This window comes from Polypterus senegalus, chromosome 1 (genome assembly GCF_016835505.1).
Source record: "Polypterus senegalus isolate Bchr_013 chromosome 1, ASM1683550v1, whole genome shotgun sequence".
NCBI classification, from domain to species: Eukaryota; Metazoa; Chordata; class Cladistia; order Polypteriformes; family Polypteridae; genus Polypterus; species Polypterus senegalus.
In genome coordinates this window covers 6,686,259-6,706,516 of record NC_053154.1, presented here as the reverse complement: position 1 = coordinate 6,706,516, position 20,258 = coordinate 6,686,259, and the positions used below count along the sequence as shown (strand labels likewise).

The 20,258-nt window shown below is 43.1% G+C and overlaps 1 protein-coding gene across 1 annotated transcript in view; it reads right to left on the bottom strand.

Moving 5' to 3' along the window:
- rag1 (recombination activating 1) overlaps positions 1-20,041 on the bottom strand; it is a 41,994-nt gene extending 21,953 nt beyond the window's left edge. Inside the window, exons 1-2 of the mRNA XM_039739839.1 lie at positions 19,830-20,041; positions 17,569-17,697 (exon numbers count right to left, since the gene is read on the bottom strand). Of these exons, the coding sequence (XP_039595773.1) occupies positions 17,569-17,697; positions 19,830-20,041 (341 nt within the window). The remainder of the gene's footprint in view (positions 1-17,568; positions 17,698-19,829) is intronic.
- Positions 20,042-20,258: the final 217 nt, after the last annotated feature.

Below are 20,258 nucleotides of genomic sequence, written 5' to 3'. Positions count from 1 at the left end.
ATCATTCAGCATGAGCAGTTTGGTGGTGGGTTAATGATTGTCTGGGGAGGCATATCCATGGAGGGTCACACAGACCACTACAGGCTTGACAAAGGCACCTTAGCTGCCATTAGGTATCAGGATGAAATCCTTGGACCCATTGTCAGACCCTATGCTGGTACAGTGGCTCCTGGTGCACGACAATTCCTGGCCTCATGTGGTGAGAGTATGCAGGCAGTTCCTGGAGGATGAAGGAATTGATACCATTGACTGGCCACCACACTTTCCTGACCTAAATCCAATAGAACACCTCTGGGACATTATGTTTTGGTCCACCCAATGCCACCAGGTTGCACCTCAGACTGTCCAGGAGCTCAGTGATGCCCTGGTACAGATCTGGGAGGAGATCCCCCACAACACCATCTGTCATCTCATTAGAAGCATGCACCGATGTTGTCAGGCATGTATACAAGAACACAGGGGCCATACAAAGTGCTGCGGACAATTTGGAGTTGCTGCAATTCAATTTTGGCAAAATGGACCAGCCTGCCACATCATTTTTTCACTCTGATTTTTGGGGCGTCTTTGAATTCAGGGCTCTGTAGGTTGATCATTTTCATTTCCATCAAACGATGTGGCATCCTTTCGTTCCTAACACATTACCCAGTCTATATCAGTATCGATATCCAGGAGGATTTCTTTTTCCCATTGAGATCTGATGTGTTTTCAAAGTGTTCCTTTCATTTTTTTGAGCAGTTTATATTATACAAATATTACATATCTGTGAGTGGCAAAAGTATGTGAACCTTTGCTTTCAGTATCTGCTGTGACCCCCCAATAACTGCAACTAAACGTTTCCGGTAACTTCTGATCCATCCTGCACACCCATTCCTCCGTACAGAACAGCTTCAACTCTGGGATGTTGGTGGGTTTCCTCACATGAACTGCTCGCTTCAGGTCCTTCCACAACATCTCGATTGGATTAAGGTCAGGACTTTGACTTGGCCATTCCAGAACATTCACTTTATTCTTCTGTAGCCATTCTTTGATAGAACGACTTGTGTGCTTAGGGTCATTGTCTTGCTGCATGACCCACCTTCTCTTGTTCATGGACAGATGTCCTGACATTTTCTTTTAGAATTCTCTGATATCATTTAGAATTCATTGTTCCATCAATGAAGGCAAGCCGTCCTGGCCCAGATGCAGTAAAACAGGCCCAAACCCTGATACTACCACCACCATGTTTCACAGATGAGATAAAGTTCTTATGCTGGAATGCAGTGTTTTTCTTTCTCCAAACAGAACGCCTTTCATTTAAACCAAAATGTTCTATTTTGGTCTCATCCGTCCACAATACATTCTTCCAATAGCCTTCTGGTTTGTCCCCGTGATCTTAGCAAACTGCAGTTGAGCAGCAATGTTTTTTTTTGGAGAGCAGTGGCTTTCTCCTTGCAGCCCTGCCATGCACACCATTGTTGTTCAGTGTTCTCCTGATGGTGGACTCATGAACATGAACATTAGCCAATGTAAGAGAGGCCTTCAGTTGTGGTCTTTTGTGACCTCGCCGACTATTACACGTGTGCCTTGCTTTTGGAGTGATCTTTGTTGGTCGACCAGTCCTGGGGAGGGTAACAATGGTCTTGAATTTCCTCCATTTGTACACAATCTGTGTGACTGTGGATTGGTGGAGTCCAAACTCTTCAGAGATGGTTTGGTAACCTTTTCCAGCCTGATGAGCATCAACAACTCTTTTTGTGAGGTCCTCAGAAATCTCCTTTGTTTGTGTCATGATACACTTCCACAGACATGTGTTGTGAAGAGCAGACTTTGATAGATCCTGGTCTTTAAATCACACAGGGTGCCCACTCACACCTGATTGGCATCCCATTGACTCGAATGTCACCTTCAAACTAACTGATCATCTGTGAGGTTCACATACTTTTGCCACTCACAAATATGTAATATTCGATCATTTTCCTCAATAAATAAATGACCAAGTATAATATTTGTGTCTCAGTTGTTTAACTGGTTTCTCTTTATCTACTTTTAGGGCTTGAGTGAAAATCTGATGATGTTTTAGGTCATATTTATGCAGAAATATAGAAAATTCTAAAGGCTTCACAAACTTTCAAGCACAACTGTAGATAAAACCCAAATAGCACTGACACACTCATCATGAAATCTGCCGAACCATAAAGGCTTGGGACTTGAAATTTGGAATATAGGTTACCCTTTGCCCCGTAGGTGCTCACTAAGAAACAGTTTTAAAAATTTTGTGGTTCAAGCGCGAAATTTCTTATAGTTTTTTAGACCTGTTTGTCTGTCTGTCCACTTTTCACGAGAGAGCTACTTCAGGTTGGTTTTTTTTTTCTATAATTTGCTTGAATGTTCCGTTGATTTTGTGACTTTCTCATCGTGCTAAGTATCATAATTTGCTTACGGTACAGATTTAATTGTGCGAATCCGAGGGACATGTAGCAGGCCGAGGGGAGGTGGGCAAGGCCTTCCTCACCCACATACCATCTTCGGGGTGTGTCACTTACCTCCGTTTAGCTAGTGAACGAGAGAAATACTTGACTGGTTTAGAAGGTTTCTCTATAGTTTGCTTGAACATTGCGTTGATTTTGCGACTTTCTTATGCGATTGTTTTAAGAATCATAGTTCGCTTGCAGGAGCGATGTACAGTCATATGAAAATTTTTGGGACCCCCTCTCAGCCTGCATAATAATGCACTCTCCTTTCCACAGTAAAGATAACAGTGGTATGTCTTTCGTTTTCTAGGAACATCTGAGTACTGCGGTGATTTCCAAACAAAGATTTTTAGTGACGCAGTATTTAGTTGTATGAAATAAAATCAAATGTGAAAAACTGGCTATGCACAAATGTGGGTCCCCTTGTCATTGTGCTGATTTGAATGCCTGTCACTGCTCAATGCTGATTACTTGGTATGATGAGCGCGTTAAGCCTTGAACTTCATAGACAGGAGTGTCCAATCATGAGTGGTCAAAGGTATTTAAGGTGGTCAATTGCAAGTTGTGCTTCCTTCCCTTTGATTCTCCTCTGAAGAGTGACAGACAGCATGGGATCCTCACAGCAACTCTCAGAAGATCTGAAAACAAAGGTTGTTGAGTCTCCTGGTTTAGAGGAAGGATACAAAAAGTCATCTCAGAGGTTTAAACTGTCAGCTTTAACTGTAAGGAATGGAATCAGGAAATGGAAGGCCACAGGCACAGTTACTGTTAAACCAACTCAGCAGGTCTGGCAGGCCAAGAAAAATACAGGAGTGGCATATGAGAGGCAGGATTGTGAGAATGGTGACAGACAACCACAGATCACCTCAAAGACCTGCAAGAACATCTCGCTGCAGCTGGTGTATCTGGACATCGTTCTACAATTCAGCACAATTTGCACAAAGAACATCTGTATGGCAGGGTGATGAGAAAGAAGCCCTTTCTGTACTCAAACCACAAACAGAGTCGCTTGTTGTATCAAATGCTCATTTACAACAACAACAACATTTATTTATATAGCACATTTTCATACAAACAGTAGCTCAAAGTGCTTTACATATTAAAGAATAGAAAAATGAAAGACACAATTATAAAACAAAATAAATCAACATTAATTAACATCGAATAAGAGTAAGGTTCAATGGCCAGGGGACAGAAAAACAAAAACTCCAGACGGCTGGAGAAAAATAAAATCTGTAGGGGTTCCAGACCATCAGACCACCCAGTCCCCTCAGGGCATTCTACCTAACATAAATGAAACAGTCCTCTTTGGATTTAGGGTTCTCACGGACGGGCTTGATGATGATGATGGTCACGTAGACTTCTGCCTTTTAATCCATCCATCATTGTTGGAGCATCATGATGCTTTGAGTAGGTGGAGGTGGCGCAGGTCACCACCACAAAGAAACCGGAAAAAAAAAGCAGAAAAGAGAGTAGGGGTCAGTACGGATTTTAGAGCCACCATGAATAGTTATTATGATGAATTGAACATACAGAGTATCAGGATTAAGTTAAATTAAGTTAAAATGAAGTTATAAAAAGGCCATGTTAAAGTAATGTGTTTTCAGCAGTGTTTTAAAGTGCTCTACTGTATCAGCCTGGCGAATTCCTATTGGCAGGCTATTCCAGATTTTAGGTGCATAACAGCAGAAGGCCAGCCTCACCACTTCTTTTAAGTTTTGTTCTTGGAATTCTAAGGAGACACTCATTTGAGGATCTGAGGTTACGATTTGGAATATAAGGTGTCAGACATTCCGATATATAAGATGGGGCAGATTATTTAAGGCTTTATAAACCATAAGCAGAATTTTAAAGTCAATCCTGAATGACACAGGTAACCAGTGTAGTGACATCAAAACTGGAGAAATGTGTTCGATTTTCTTTTCCTAGTTAGGATTCTAGCAGCTGCATTCTGCACTAGTTGCAAACGATTTATATCTTTTTGGGTAGTCCTGAGAGGAGTGCGTTACAGTAATCTAGTCGACTGAAAACAAAGCGCTGAATTTCTCAGCATCTTTCAGTGATATAAGAGGTCTAACTTTACTTATGTTTCTTAAGTGAAAAAATGCTGTCCTAATGATCTGATTAATATGTGATTTAAAATTCAGATTACAGTCAACAATCACCCCTAAGCTTTTTACCTCCGTCTTGACTTTTAATCCTAATGTATCCAGTTTATTTCTAATAGCCTCATTGTATCCATTATTGCTGATCACTAAAATTTCAGTTTTCTCTTTATTTAACTTGAGAAAATTACTATTCATCCATTCTGAGATACAGTCAGACATTGTGTTAGTGAATCAATAGAATCGGGTCATCAGGTGCTATTGATAAGTACAGCTGTGTGTCATCAGCATAGCTGTGGTAGCTCACGTTGTGCCCTGAGATAATCTGACCTAACGGAAGCATGTAGATTGAGAATAACAGCGGACCCAGGATAGAGCCTTGTGGAACACCATATGGGATATCATGTGTCTTGTAGTTGTAATTCCCACAACTAACAAAATATTTTCTCCCTGTCAGGTAGGATTCAAACCAATTTAAGACACTGCCAGAGAGGCCCACCCATTGACTAAGGCGATTTCTAAGAATGTTGTGATCAATGGTGTCAAATGCAGCACTCAGATCTAAGAGGATGAGAACAGATAAATGGCCTCTGTCTGCATTTACCCAAAGTCATTTACTACTTTAACGAGTGCAGTTTCTGTGCTGTGATTTGTTCTAAAACCTGACTGAAATTTATCAAGAATAGCATGTTTATTTAGGTGGTCATTTAACTGCATAATGACTGCCTTCTCTAGAACTTTACTTAAGAAGGCAGGTTAGAGATGGGTCTAAAATTTTCAAGAGCTGAGGGGTCAAGATTATGTTTCTTAAGTAGGGGTTTAACTACAGCAGTCTTAAGACAGTCTGGGAAGACCCCAGTATCTAGTGACGAATTTACTATGTCAGAACATTATCAATTAGCACGCCTGATACTTCTTTGAAAAACCTTGTTGGTATGGGTCAAGGACGCAGGTGGAGGGTTTTAATTGAGATATTATTTTTGTAAATCAGGTAAATCTATCCTAGTGAAAGAGTTTAATTTGTTTATAACAGGATGCTGGGGTTTAGGAGGATCCTTAGTGTTGGGGAGATATACTATGTTATTTCTAATATCATTAATTTTTGATTGAAAATACAGCGACAGCCTCACAGGTTTCACTGGAAGCACTTAGGAGGCATTCCTTTGAGCTACCTGGGTTTAGTAGGTGATCAATTGTTGAAAATAAGACTCTGGGATTACTAGCATTGTTATTTATAATCTTGAGAAATAGCAGCGTCTCTCAAGACGGACAGTGTTATTGTATTCTGTTATTTTGACTTTTAATATTTCATGGTGGATAGTAAGTTTAGTCTTCCTCCATTGACGCTCAGCTCTTGTTCTCTTTAAATCAGACACTCTTTGGGTCTTCCATGGTATACCAATGCTAGAAGATTTTTTCACTGTCTTTTCAGGTGCAACTATGTCAACAGCAGCTCTCACTTTAGAATTAAATCTTTCCACCTTACTATTTACATTATCCTCGCTATTATAGCTGGCACTATAAACGGACTGATTGCTTAAAATGTTTGTAAGTTTTAAAGCTGCTGCGAGTCAAAGAAGCGTTTTTAACAATATGCTTCTCATGAGTGTTTTTATCATTATTTCTATATTAAAAAGTAGAAGAAAATGGTCTGATAGACCAATATCAATGATCTGTTTTATATCAACTTTCAGTCCTTTAGTAATCACTAAGTCTAACGTATGACCTGCTTTATGTGTAGGCTGATTTATGAGTTGTCTCAAATCAAAAGAATCCAGGAGGTTCATAAATTCTTTTACTTTTAGATCACACTGATTATCTATATGAAAATTAAAGTCGGCAACTATTAGGAGTGTGTCATAGTTAGTAATTAAAATTGACATTAAGTCAGAGAATTCCTCAAAAAACGACGCGTTATATTTAGGAGGTCTATACATGGATAATACTAGAACGTGAGTATCTACATGGATAACAACGGCGAGATACTCAAAGGACTTGAACTTACCAAAACTGACATCTTTACATTTTAATCGGCTCGAGTAAATGTTAGCCAATCCGCCCCCTTTTTCCCTGGCGGTCTGCATGAGTAAAACTGTAATCCGGAGGCAGATTCGATTAAAACTGACGCTGCATCTGAATTAAGCCATGTTTCATTTAGTGCAATAAGATCTATTTTTTTTATCACTAATAAGATCGTTGATAAAAAACGATCAAGCCAGATTCATTTGGGAACAAAGTGCTTTGGACTGATGAGACAAAAATGGAGTTATTTGGTCAGAACAAAAAGTGCTTTGCATGGCAGAAGAAGAACACCGCATTCCAAGACAAACACCTGCTACCTCCTGTCAAATGTGGTGGAGGTCCCATCATGCTGTGGGGCTGTGTGGCCAGTTCAGAGACTGGGGCCCTTGTTAAAGTCGAGGGTCGCATGAATTCAACCCAATATCAATAAATTCTTCAGGATAATGTTCAAACATCAGTCACAAAGTGAAGTTACACAGGGGTTGGATATTCCAACAAGACGATGACCCAAAACACAGTTGGAAATCTACAAAGGCATTCATGCAGAGAGAGAAGTCCAATGTTCTGGAATGGCCATCACAGTCCGCTGACTTGAATATCATCGACAATCTATGGGATGATTTGAAGCAGGTTGTCCATCAAATTGAACTGAACTGGAGAGATTTGGTATGAAGAATGGTCAGAAATACCTCCATCCAGAATCCAGACACTCATCACAGGCTATAGGAGGACAGCGTCGAGAGGCTCAGAGGAGCAAAAGGAGGCTCAACTAAGTATTGATGTCATATCTCTGTTGTGGTGCCCACATTTATACACCTGTCTGATTTTGTTTTGATGAATATTTCATATTTTCTGTTAATCCAATAAACTTCATGTCACTGCTGAAATCCTACTGTCTCCATAAGGCATGTCAGATATTAAAAGGAAGTTCAGCCGATGAGAAACAAAAATCCAAAGAATTAAGTGGGGTCCCCAAACTTTTTCATATGACTGAATTTTGCACCAATCTGAGATGGAGGCTGTGGGCCGAGTGGAGTTGGGGATGTGGTGTGACATCAGGCGTGGGGAGCCAGACTGGGCCCTCCTCACTGTCCTGTTTCACTACTACGTGGGTGGAGCCACGGGGGATGGCTAGTCATTTATAGATATTAAAAATAGCAGCGGTCCCCACACTGCCCCCTGCTGGTCACTACTCTTAACATCACCCAATTCTGATGAGGTTCCTCACACCATCACACTCTGCTTCCTGTGTCTGGGCCAATTCTGCACCCATCTAAAAACATCACTCTGAACTGCCACTTCTTTTAGTTTGATGCCCACCCTCTCATGTGGCACCTCATCAAATGCTTTCTGAATTTCCACATTAATAATCTCATCTGCTCCACTCTGGTCGTATCTTTTTGTTGCCTCCTCACAGAATTCCAGCATGTTGGTAAAACACGACCTCCCTCTTCTGCACCCAAGCTGACTGTTCAGTAAATCTCCTGTTCTTGCCAGGTGTTGCTCCTTAATAATTCCTTCCTTAAGGTGGTGTAGTAGCCCAATAGTCAGAGATGCCACCTCACAGCTCTAAGGGCTTGACTTCATTTGCCATCCTAAGTCACCCCCTTTGGTTTTCATTCAAATATTTTTTAATCTCCTTCTAAAATGCCCAAAAATTGCCAGTCCTGTGATTGTGCCCCGTGACAGACCTGAGCAGAGCCGGTGGCCACCCTTCTGCCTGACGCTTTCTCCACAACCTGGCTTCAGTCTGGAAAAATATAAATGGAATGAAATATAAAGAGTGAATTGAGGACTTGATAGAAATAAGTGGAGTAAAATTATTGCCGTTGTAAAAAGACAGTCTATAAAAGACTAAACCAGTAAAAAAATATCACAGAAACACAAAATGAACATCAATCACTGGGCATTGTCATTTTGGGAAGATGTCGATGTTTTTCTTGAATTTAAAAAGAAGATGAAAATAAAAAGCCTCCTCAGGAAATCCGCCACACCTGTGACCCAAAACAGAGGAGAAGACGATTAACGCCATCGTGTGGATGAGGGGGCTGAGGCCCCAAAAGGAAAAATCAGATCCTGCCCTGAACTCTGAGCCTCACTCTGCCAATAAAGACTCGACTGAGGAATCTCAGGGGTTCCGGAGACAAAAGACAATAATAGGAATGAAAATTAACTCATTGAAGAAGAACACGGCAACAAAATAATTCAACAGGAGGGCACAAACTATGCAATTGTATAACCCTAACAAGAAATGATACCTCTACTCTGAAAATAAAAATAAAAATGTAAGAAATAGGATGAAAAGATAACATTATACTACGCTAATACTATACTAATATCATGGTGTACTATCCATCCATCCATCCATCCATTATCCAACCCGCTATATCCTAAAACAGGGTCATGGGGGTCTGCTGGAGTCAATCGCAGCCAACAGAGGGTGCAAGGCACTAACTAATCCCTGGGCAGGGTGCCAGCCCACCGCAGGACACACACTAGGGACAATTTAGGATCACCAATGCACCTCACCTGCATGTCTTTGGACTGTGGGAGGAAATCCACGCAGACACGGGGAGAACATGCAAACTCCACGCAGGAAGGACCCGGCAAGCGAACCCGGGTCTCCTAACTACGAGGCAGCAGCGCTACCCACTGCACCACCGTGCTGGCCTGTGGTGTACTATTAGGGAATCCATTCCCGGGCTCCCGATTACCGGGAATGAAACTGCTGTAATTCTTAGGTGAATGAGAACGGCCAAGTTCGCATATGTAGCGTGTAAAAATGTACAAATCGATCAAGAGTTATAGCTGAGAATAATTAAGTGGCACGGTTTTATGGCCCACAGTGTAGTGTGTTGCTCACTAATTCAGTCAACGTCAGACCAGCGGCAGTCGCCAGTCTCCCGGCTCCCACTAAGACTGAGCACAGTGGACTGGGAGGAGTCTGCACTTCATCAGACAACAGCTTTGAACAGCAACTTGAAATTGCGATGCGTCAGTCTGTTACATCCGTATTTATCTGTGCCAAGAAACTTGCCATCGCAGAATGATGACAAGAAACTGGATGCATCAGTAAAAGCTGAAATGGCGGGGTTTCAGAGCAACAAGCGTATCTGTATCTGATGACCTACTTCAGTGGAGGCAGAGCGTGCTTTCTTAGCGGCTGGCGTACTCTGCACAAAGGTGCGCTCTCGCTTGGACGACCGCACACTCGACACGCTGTGCTTTCTGCGCTCTTATTACTGCAACTAACTAGATACGTGTACTTATATGACAGCATGAACTGCTTGTAGTTAGGCTTAGTCTTTTATTGGTGTCAACATATTGCAGTAGTTTGATTAAAAATAAGTGTCGCTCGTTCTAAAACCGTTCACATGTGAGACACCCATGCACTTTGTCAAGCCCGGGAGCCTGGGATTCCCGGGAATGACATGTGGGATTCCCAAATTCCCGGGAATGGATAAACCCATCTGCGGTGGGCTGGTGCCCCGCCTTGTGCCCTGTATTGGCTGGGATTGACTCCAGCAGACCCCCGTGACCCTGGAGTAAGGATATAGCAGGTGGGATAATAAATGGATGGATGGATAAACCCATCCGGGAATGGATTCCCTATGTACTATACTATACCTGTACTAATTTTACAAAAAAATGATAAAGAAGAAAATTTGTCATAAGAAATAAAAATATATGTTTAATAATTATATAACTGAATTGAGAATAAGGAAAACACATAAAAAGTAGCAAAATTCATGCGAGCAGATTAAACAAACATTTTAAATTGAAAAACCAAAAAGTTCCATGTAACAACAGTGAATTAAACCCAATTTTTATTTTTAAGAATTATTCTGACAAGTTGGAGAAATACAAAACACAAAAAAAATAAATAAATTAATTAATTAATAATAATAATAGAAATAATAATAAAAACAAGGAGGAGATTTGTCTTTTATTACTGGCGCTGGGCATGGTTAAATCTCTTGGCACGTGTAAGTGTCTCTCTGAGAAAATCACGTCTTGGCTCCTTCCGGGATTCTTTATTATAACAGAGAGATTATTTTTTTGAAGGGTTTTCATATATTTACTGACTCTTAGAGGGTCCTTCAAGATTTGTTTTAATCAAGACTGCTCCACGTGGGTAACTCTTTCGCACTGTGCCCATACCACCGTCTCTTATGCAAGTGTTTCTCAACCTTTATGGTCCCGCGCGCCAGTTTTCCCTTTTTAAATTCAGTGACCATCTACTAGCAGCAATTTCACACCACTCCCTTGGTGAAATGAGTGCCATCGGGGGTCCCCCTTTTCACAAATGCTGATATTCTAAATATAAAAAGCCTCTGCAACAATTAATAATAATTCCACTGGTTCATATGTACAGTCAATCCCAAATTTACAGCGGACTGAGTTTTGAACTTTTCACAGCACAACAAAAAGGGTTATAATGTTTTAGAATGAGACTAATAAAGTTTATCTAATCTAATATCATCTTTGTCTTCTTCTCAGTATTATTATTATTATTATTTCAGAGATGTTTTCTGACTCTTGGAGGTTTGTTTTGCTCAGTGCTGCTCCGCATCAGTAATACTTATTTATTTGGCACACACCACTTTCCCTTATGCCAGCAATTTTCAAACTGTGGGGGGCACCCCCCTGTACAAAGGAGGGTGTCGAATAAATAAAAATTATTTTTTGACATTTTTATTTCAAATTTAAATTTGCAAGCATATAATCACAACGAATGCATTATCACTAAAATTAAAATGAAACATTTCTAAGGCACAGATCTCATGACTAATATGTGCCTGCTTTAAAGTACACCGCCTGTCCAGGTTTGCTTTGATATTCGAGATATCGAGACCCTCTGAGCTCCTTTTCTATCTGAAGTTTGTTTCTATGACGAGCGGCGCCGCTGCTGCTGCTTTTAAAGTCGCGTATTTTCAATCCAGAAAGTTCGAGACGTATCGGTATCTGTCGCGAACATTCGGGTAATAGTAGATGAGGTGATAATGTACCGCGACTGCACCACATTGGCAGCGTAGCCAGTATTGCCAAATTGAGGTAAATAATTTACTGCGTGTTCGGTTATTTTCACGATAAAATTAACAGCGGTATAATATTTGTCGGACAAAAATACGTTTGTCTCGCACAGATCGACTTCATCGGTGTCCTCGTTTACGAGATTTTTTAAAATGAAAACATATTTAATTGTTTCTTTACGTAAAAACATAATTAAATAAAAATAAATCATTTATTCTTTGTTTTTGCGATTAGAATTACTACCAAAAACCACACAAGGCATTTTAACAGTTATTTAAGCACTTTAAAAAAAATAAATTGCAAATATTTCATTGAAGTTAGCCAAACACATGCAAATCTTATGGAAGTAAAAATGATAGGATATCCCGACACCGCACGAGTATCATACCTGTGTTAGTTGTATCAGGTGTTATTCTCATCTATCTTATATTGTGCAGGGGGCGCAGAATTATTCCAAGTAGAAAAGGGGTGGCGCGAAATACGAAAGTTTGAGAACCACTGCCTTACGCCAATTGTTCTCAATCTTCATGGTCCCACGACCCAGTTTTGCAATTTTAAATTCAATGACGACCCACTAGAAGTAACTGCAAACCACCCTCTTGGTGAAACAAGGTCACTTAAAAAACAGGGAAACTTATCTTGCATTGCTGTTGATCGCTTAGGCGTGAGCCTGTCACCCAAAACTGGCACCAGTGGTTCAGAAACGCTGCATTATATGGACTTGGTGTGCAGAGGCAGAGAATCGAAGATCGGTTATCTAAAGTCCGTGTACCGGTGACCCACACCAGACCTGCAGAACCTCATTTTCATACATACTGACTGACATATGCATGACCAGTTTGACATGCATACGACCAAATGGCCAATCCCAAATGGAGCCGTAAGTCGACACATGACTGAATATTATGTCAACCTCTCACATATTAATATTCCCTGACAAATGAAGTCCATAATAAAACAACACAAAAAAATGATTAAATGCAAGAAAACATTACAGAGACAAGTTAGTATGTGTGAGGAAGAGGAGGAGTAGGTTGGAGTCAGGTGTCGATTACAGTGAGTTGCCGTACTCGCCATACGGTGAACCACCCGGACTGAGATCCAAGTGCAAGTCGTGCAGTGGGTGACATCTCAGCACCACACTGAACAATGGGAGGTGTTTTTACAGTGGCTGGAGTGCCAATTCTGCCACCAGACCCCCAGTTCTCCCTACAAGTTGGAGGAGCTACACACAGGGCTGGATGGAGATTAACGTCATAGTAATCGCAGGTTAAGGGCCTAACAGAGGTCTTCTAAAATAACATCAAGACAAGTCTTGAAAGTCTCTAAAGTCCTCCTGTCCACCACACTATTTGGCCACTTATTCCAAGTGTCTATTGTTCTTTGCATAAAGAAAAACTTCCTAAAGTTTGTTTGAAATTTCCCCTTCACAAGTTTCCAACTGTGTCCCTGTGTTCTTGATGAACTCATTTTAAAGTCACCGTCATAATCCACTGGACTAATTCACTTCATAATTTTAAACACTTTAGTCAGGTCTCCTCTTCATCTCCTTTTCCTTAAACTGTAAAGGCTCAGCTCTTTTATTGTTCTCTCATAACTCATCCCTTGTAGCCCTGAATCAGCCTAGTTGCTCTTCTCTGGACCTTCTCTAGTGCTGCTATGTCCTTTTTGTAGCCCGGAGACCCAAACTGCACCCAGGACTCCAGATGAGGCCTCACCAGTGCATTATAAAGGTTGAGCAGAACCTCCTGTGACTTGTACTCCACACATCAAGGCGCTATATAACCTGACATTCTGTTAGCCTTCTTAATGGCTTCTGAACACTGTTGGGAAGTCGATAGCTTGTAGTCCACTATGACTCATAAATCCTTCTCATAAGGTGGACTCTCAATGCTCAGACCTCAAGTCGAGTCTCAAAGGTCACTGAAGTCCTCCTGTCCACCACACTACTTGTTCACTTATTCCGCACATCAATGTTTCTTTGCATAAAGAAAAACCTCCTTGAAGGTGGAGTGGTGGCTCTGAGGTTAGAGATCTGCACTGACAATCGAAAGGTTGCTGGTTCGAATCCCGTAAATGCCAAAAAGGACTCTGTTCTTTTGGGCCCTTGAGCAAAACCCTTAATCTGCAATTGCTGAGCGCTTTGAGTAGTGAGAAAAGCGCTATATAAATGCAAAGAATTATTATTAAAGAATTATAGTTTGTTTAAAATTTCCCCTTCACACATTCCCAGCTGTGTCCCCGTGTTCTTGATGAACTCATTTTAAAGTCACCGTCACGATCCACTGGACTAATTCACTTTATCATTTTAAACACTTCACTCAGGTCTCCTCTTAATCTTCTTTTGCTTAAACTGTAAAGGCTCAGCTCTTTTAATCTTTCCTTCTAACTCATCCCCTTCTCTGGACCTTTTCTAGTGCTGTTATGTCCTTTTTGTATCCTGGAGACCAAAACTGCACCCAGGACTCCAGAAGAAGCCTCACCAGAACATTATAATGCATGAGCAGAACCTCCTGTGACTTGCACTCCACACATCAAGGCGCTATATAACCTGACATTCTCTTAGCCTTCTTAATGGCTTCTGAATACTCTTGAGAAGTCGATAGATTAGAGCCCACTATGACTCCTAAATACTTCATATAAGGTGTTCTATCAATGCTCAGACCTCGAGTCGAGTTTCAAAGGGCACTGAAGTCCTCCTGTATACCACACTACTTGGTCGCTTATTCCACATGTCGATGTTTCTTTGTGTGAAGAGAAACTTCCTAATGTTGGTGTCAAATTTTCACTTAACAAGTTTCCAACTGTGTCTCCGTGTTCTTGATGAACTCAATTTCAAGTCACCGTCTCAATCCACTGGACTGGACCCTTCATCATTTTGCACACTTCAGTCAGGTCTCCTCTTCATCTCCTTAAGGCTCAGCTCTTTTATTGTTCTCTCATAACTTATCCCCTGTAGCCCTGAATCAGCCTAGTCGCTCTTCTCTGGACCTTCTCTCCGGTTTGTAGCCAGGAGACCAAAAACTACACCCAGTACTCCAGATGAGGTCTCACCAGTGTGTTATAAAGCTTGAGCAGAACCTCCTGTGACTTGTACTCAATGATAAAAGTTGCATAATGTGACATTAGCTTTAAAACATTAGAATACTGTCGATGAGAACAGGCCATTCTGCCCAACAAAACTCGCCAGTCCTATCCACTAAATTCTTCAACAATAACATCAAGTCGAGTTTCGAAGGTCCCTAAAGTCCTACTGTCCACCATACTACTTTGTCACTTATTCCACACGTCTGTGGTTCTCTAATGTTTCCTAATGTTGGTGTGAAATTTCCCCTTCATAAGTTTCCAACTGTGTCCCCGTGTTCTTGATGAACTCATTTTCAAGTCACCGTCTCGATCCACTGGACTCATTCCCTTCAATCTAAAGGCTCAGCTGTTTTGGAGGACCTGCTTGCAGGGATAGATGCAGATTAACGTGATACCCACAACAGAAGAATTGCAGATTGAGGGCCTCACTCAGGAGTCAATTTTGCCGTTTATGGGATTCAAACCAGCAACCTTCTGATTACCAGCGTAGATCCCAGGGCTCAGAGCCATCAATCTGCCCTAATATGTGTGGGCATCCCCTGCAATGGTGTGGCATCGTGTTTCATTTTGGTTCGCAAGACTAGCAACTTGGACTACCGACCGATTTAACTCTTTCAGGGTGGATGTCGGCGGTAACGGTGACAAACCTCACCATTATTATTATTTTTTTCCTCGAGTAACGTTCACTGTGTTTGACCGAGATTCCCTGCACTCGCGTGGGGCAAAAATGACATTGACATCTGGCGAACGTGTAAAGCAAAACACATCTGTGGACGATGTCTCGCATGTTATCACTGAATTGGACTTGTCGGACTCCGATGTCGATACCAGTGATCAGAAGTGAATTTGAGCGAATTCTGATTGATCCCCAGTCGATTATGGTGCTGAACAGGCTTGACAATGGTAATGTTTGCCTGGGAGGACCGCCACTTTCAATGACAAGAGGTACCACCAGACCGCATTGTGCTGCGACTGCACAAGACAGTGAACTGGCAATCTGCTGCATGAAGCAACAGATGTTTAATGTGGATTTATGTGTGAAGCCATTGCTTTGTGTGCTTTTCAAAAAACTGCGTTTCTTTTGGACGTAAATATTCAGCCCTCCAATGAAGGCCGCAGTGCCGCCTACTGGCGAGATATGAAAGTAAGACGTTCTCTGCACTCATGACAGTAGCTCTAGGGTGTTGTACCGTGTTAACCATTCTGGATGTAATGAGAAGTCCAGCACAATGACCCCTTTCATTGCCTAACTAAAAAAGATTACAATATGCAAGCTTTTCGAGGCAACTCGGACCCCTTCTGACGATATTACAGCTACTCCAACTATGGCCCAAGGTGTAATGTGAACACTACAGACGTCATGTTCAATTTCTTCACCAGCAATGCTGAACTGAACATCGAGGCCTAGTAGTGTAAACGCAGCCTTAGCCTTCCAGACATGTGCACTCTCCTTTGACTTGGACCAGGATCCTTTGTAGGTTGTTTGCTTGTTGCCAATGTAGGGTCACTTGTTCAATATTAAGGGTCCATCCATTCCCCAGGGTGGAGTTCCTGTCTGCCAGGCTGCCTGAAGCGAATCAAACCTCTTCATTCCTGTACTCCTCTGGTTACCTGACTGGAAAGGGTGGACGCCGATGTCGATACCAGTGATCGGAAAGTGAATGTGAGGTACTGGCACCAGCTGATCGATCCCCAGCCGATTATGGTGCTGAACAGGCTTGACAACGGCAATGTTTGCCTGGAAGGACCGCCACTTTCAATGACAAGAGGTACCACCAGACCGCATTGTGCTGCGACTGCACAAGACAGTGAACTGGCAATCTGCTGCATGAAGCAACAGATGTTTAATGTGGATTTATGTGTGAAGCCATTGCTTTGTGTGCTTTTCAAGAAACTGCATTTCTTTTGGACGTAAATATTCAGCCCTCCAATGAAGGCCGCAGTGCCACCTACTGGCGAGATATGAAAGTAAGACGTTCTCTGCACTCATGACAGTAGCTCTAGGGTGTTGTACCGTGTTAACCATTCTGGATGTAATGAGAAGTCCAGCACAATGACCCCTTTCATTGCCTAACTAAAAAAGATTACAATATGCAAGCTTTTCGAGGCAACTCGGACCCCTTCTGACGATATTACAGCTACTCCAACTATGGCCCAACTTCAGATGTCATGTTCAATTTCTTCACCAGCAATGCTGAATTGGACATCGAGGCCTAGTAGTGTAAACGCAGCCTTAGCCTTCCAGACATGTGCGCTCTCCTTTGACTTGGACCAGGATCCTTTGCAGGTTGTTTCCTTGTTGCCAATGTAGGGCCACTTGTTCGATATTAAGGGTCTATCTATCCATTCACCAGGGTGGAGTTCCTGTCTGCCAGGCTGCCTGAAGCAAATCAAACCTCTTCATTCCTGTACTCCTCTGGTTACCTGACTGGAAACGGTGGACCACAACTCTTTAGATTTGACCTCACTGGATCAGTGATTTACTATTTGCCCCTAGCGTTGTGCGCGTCTTTAGAGATTTCTGAAAAGAGCGAAGAAGATACTTAAGACATCTGGAGTTCCTTCTCTTGTTCCATATGGGAGTGGAGAAAGAATGAAGGATCAGGAGGTCCAAAAACAAAATGTAAAGGCTCTCTCTTTGGCGACCATTCAAACATCTCCGCAGATGCTGACGTGCAGCCAGAGAGCTAACCTGTGCGTGAAGTCGTTTATCAGACGCTCACAACGACGAGGAATGGATGCCAGGTTAAGGAGTGTAAAGAAATCGATGTGGGAGTGTTATTACCAGCGGAGTGTGGAAGGCTTCATGTGACCGTTTTGCTGCCTTTCAGTAGCAGCTGCTCTGTGTCACCAGAGTGTTGATGGCCTACTTTTCAGAGGTTGTGACAGGAGCACATCTGGCGTTGCGGTTGGAATCTCGGCCAACTTTTGAAAGCAGGCATTCTGCCATTCTTACGGCTAGGACAGTGACCTGGAAAAATGAGGAAAACTGCAAAAATCTATAGAGGAAAAATTTAGAGATAAAGACCTGGAAAGGGACCTTCTGGAATGGAGCAGAGAGCTGAACTGCTTAACGCTGGTCGACACTTACAATGGAGACTCTGGTGTTGGCAGAAGAAGGCCTAACTTGTACATGTTTAGAGTGAAGTAGAGCTCCAAAGGCAAGAACATTCCTTGGGGTGAAAAATGGATGTGGACACCACAGAAATTCATCCCTAAAACAGCAGATGTGATCTTTATCCTTCTTTTTTATAACTCTTGTTAAGGGTTGTTTATTATAGTATTTCTATATCTCTTGAGTTTCTGTAAAAATTTAAATTCCCCCCTTGACACAAATAAAGTACTATCTATTGTCGCACATCTGAGCCAAGGGATCACCTTCAGGATGCAATACAGATAAGCAATGCCACCCCAAACCAAAAGGAGGAGCTGTCACCAATTGTCCTTCCTCTTCCACCTGCAGCTCTGAGAAGACACCTGGTGAAGGCATTTGATTCTGTCTACGGTCCCTGCAGTAGTGACTGTCCCTTCTGGCAAGGACACCGTAAAAAAGGGACATGCCTAGGAGGAGGCATCTCATTTTAGACCCAAGCCTAGTAGATAACGTGGCTCCTACGTGACGCAACAGTTCTGCATTGGAGGATGAACTGCCTGTTTCTGTTGTGCACTTGAAGCCTTTACATTTTGTTTCTGTTAAGCGGGTTTGCCCGTCAGTCTCCCTGGCTGTACCCCATAATACCATTAATCATTGCTTAGGCAATGACACTATCTATCTATCTATCTATCTATCTATCTATCTATCTATCTATCTATCTATCTATCTATTATATAGTGCCTTTCACATATCTTTCTGTCTATCTATCTATTACTACTTAATGCCCAATCTATTGTGACGGGTGACCGGGTCCCATGCCCAGCCGGGACGCCCCTTCTGTTTATGTTCTGGGGGAGCAGCCATGGGCTCCTCAGTACCTCTCCCGGGACACTTGGTGGCAGCCTCCGTAGCTGACGATGGTGCCTCAGTTTCCCACAGGGATCCTGCATGGATCACGGAGCCAACATGGACACCTCTACAGCCCCACCCAGAAGTGCAATTAGGAACAGGTGATCCAGCACCTGGAGGACTTCCAGGTAGGCTATAAAAGGGGCCAACCACCACCACTCAGAGGCCCTCCACCTGAAGAAAATAAAAAGTTTTGTTTATTTCATACGTGCCTCCATGTCAGTCTGTGTCGGGTCGGGCACTATATAGCGCCTTTGTTACACTATCTGAGCTATGGAGAGTTCTATCCACTTTAGTATTGTAGTGTATGTCTGCCCATTGTAACCTTTAGCCACGCCCCAACCAGCAAACCTGTTGCTAGGCAACGGTTTCCTGGGCCCACTTCCGTCCCCAGCGTATCTTATCTTGTTGAACCTGTTGGGCAGATAAGATGTATGTGTGTCTGTACCTGTAACAGACTGTCTGGGGTTGATTCCTGCCTTGTGTCAGATGCTGCTAGAAGAGGGTCCAATCTTGATGACACCTGAAGTGTATTAAGTGGATCCGAAAAGAGAAGAATGGATGGGTAGATACGGTGAGAGCTGATCAGCCCTGAAGTTCTAATTACCTGAACTTGATTCTTTGCTTGGTCACCAGTTTGCCTCACAAATTCCACAACATGTGTGTATTGTGAATTTCCCCTTGGGATTAATAAATTATCGATCGATTGTGAAATATGACGGCCCGGACACACACAGGCGGACACCGTTTGAATCATCACCCCACGTTTACTTACAATATAGTACAAAAGTCAAGTGCACCGCCACCAAACCTCCAGTTCCTCAAAGTTATTATCCACTGTCCACACACACAAAACACTCGGACCTCTCCTCTCCTCGCCTCCTCTGCCACCTCGTCCTCCTCCTCACCCGACTCCAGCCTTGATTGCAGGGCGGCGGCTCCTTAAATAGGTGGCTGATTGCCGACTGCACCCAGCCGCCTGTGACATTACTCCCCCGCTAGCTGGGACCTCCCAGGACCAGCGGACCATTCCGCGAGGACGAAAACGCCTTGGTGTCCAGCCGACACATTGCAGCCTAGGGCCCGACCCTGTAAATAAAACAGAAAAACAAGGGGCGGGGACGTTGCCCTGACGCAGCCCCTCGGCTCGTCTTCTCAGCTGGGCCGACGTTCTCCGCTCCGATTGGCCCCTTGATGCTCCCTCCTTCGGCTTCTCCATACGGCAAGTCCGCAGTCCCCACCACGGAACCACTAGTGGGCTCAGGCGTCGTGTCCACCTTCCACGCTGCGGGGTTTTCCTCTGCCTCCGCAGAGGACGGCCCTTCGCGGGACGTGCGCATCCAGCGGCACGTCCTCCCATGTCGGAGGGACTGGCTTCCCCAAGCTGCTTCCTCCGCTTAATGTGGGACGCCGCGGCGGTTTGGATCTGCCCATTGTAAGAGGGCAGACCCAGCCCTGCTGGCGTCCGGAACTTCACGGGGTCGGTCTCACTTACCTTCCCCAACTGTGCCTCTCCATCCAGGAGCTCCCACAGTGCGCCAATCCTCTCTTGCCTGC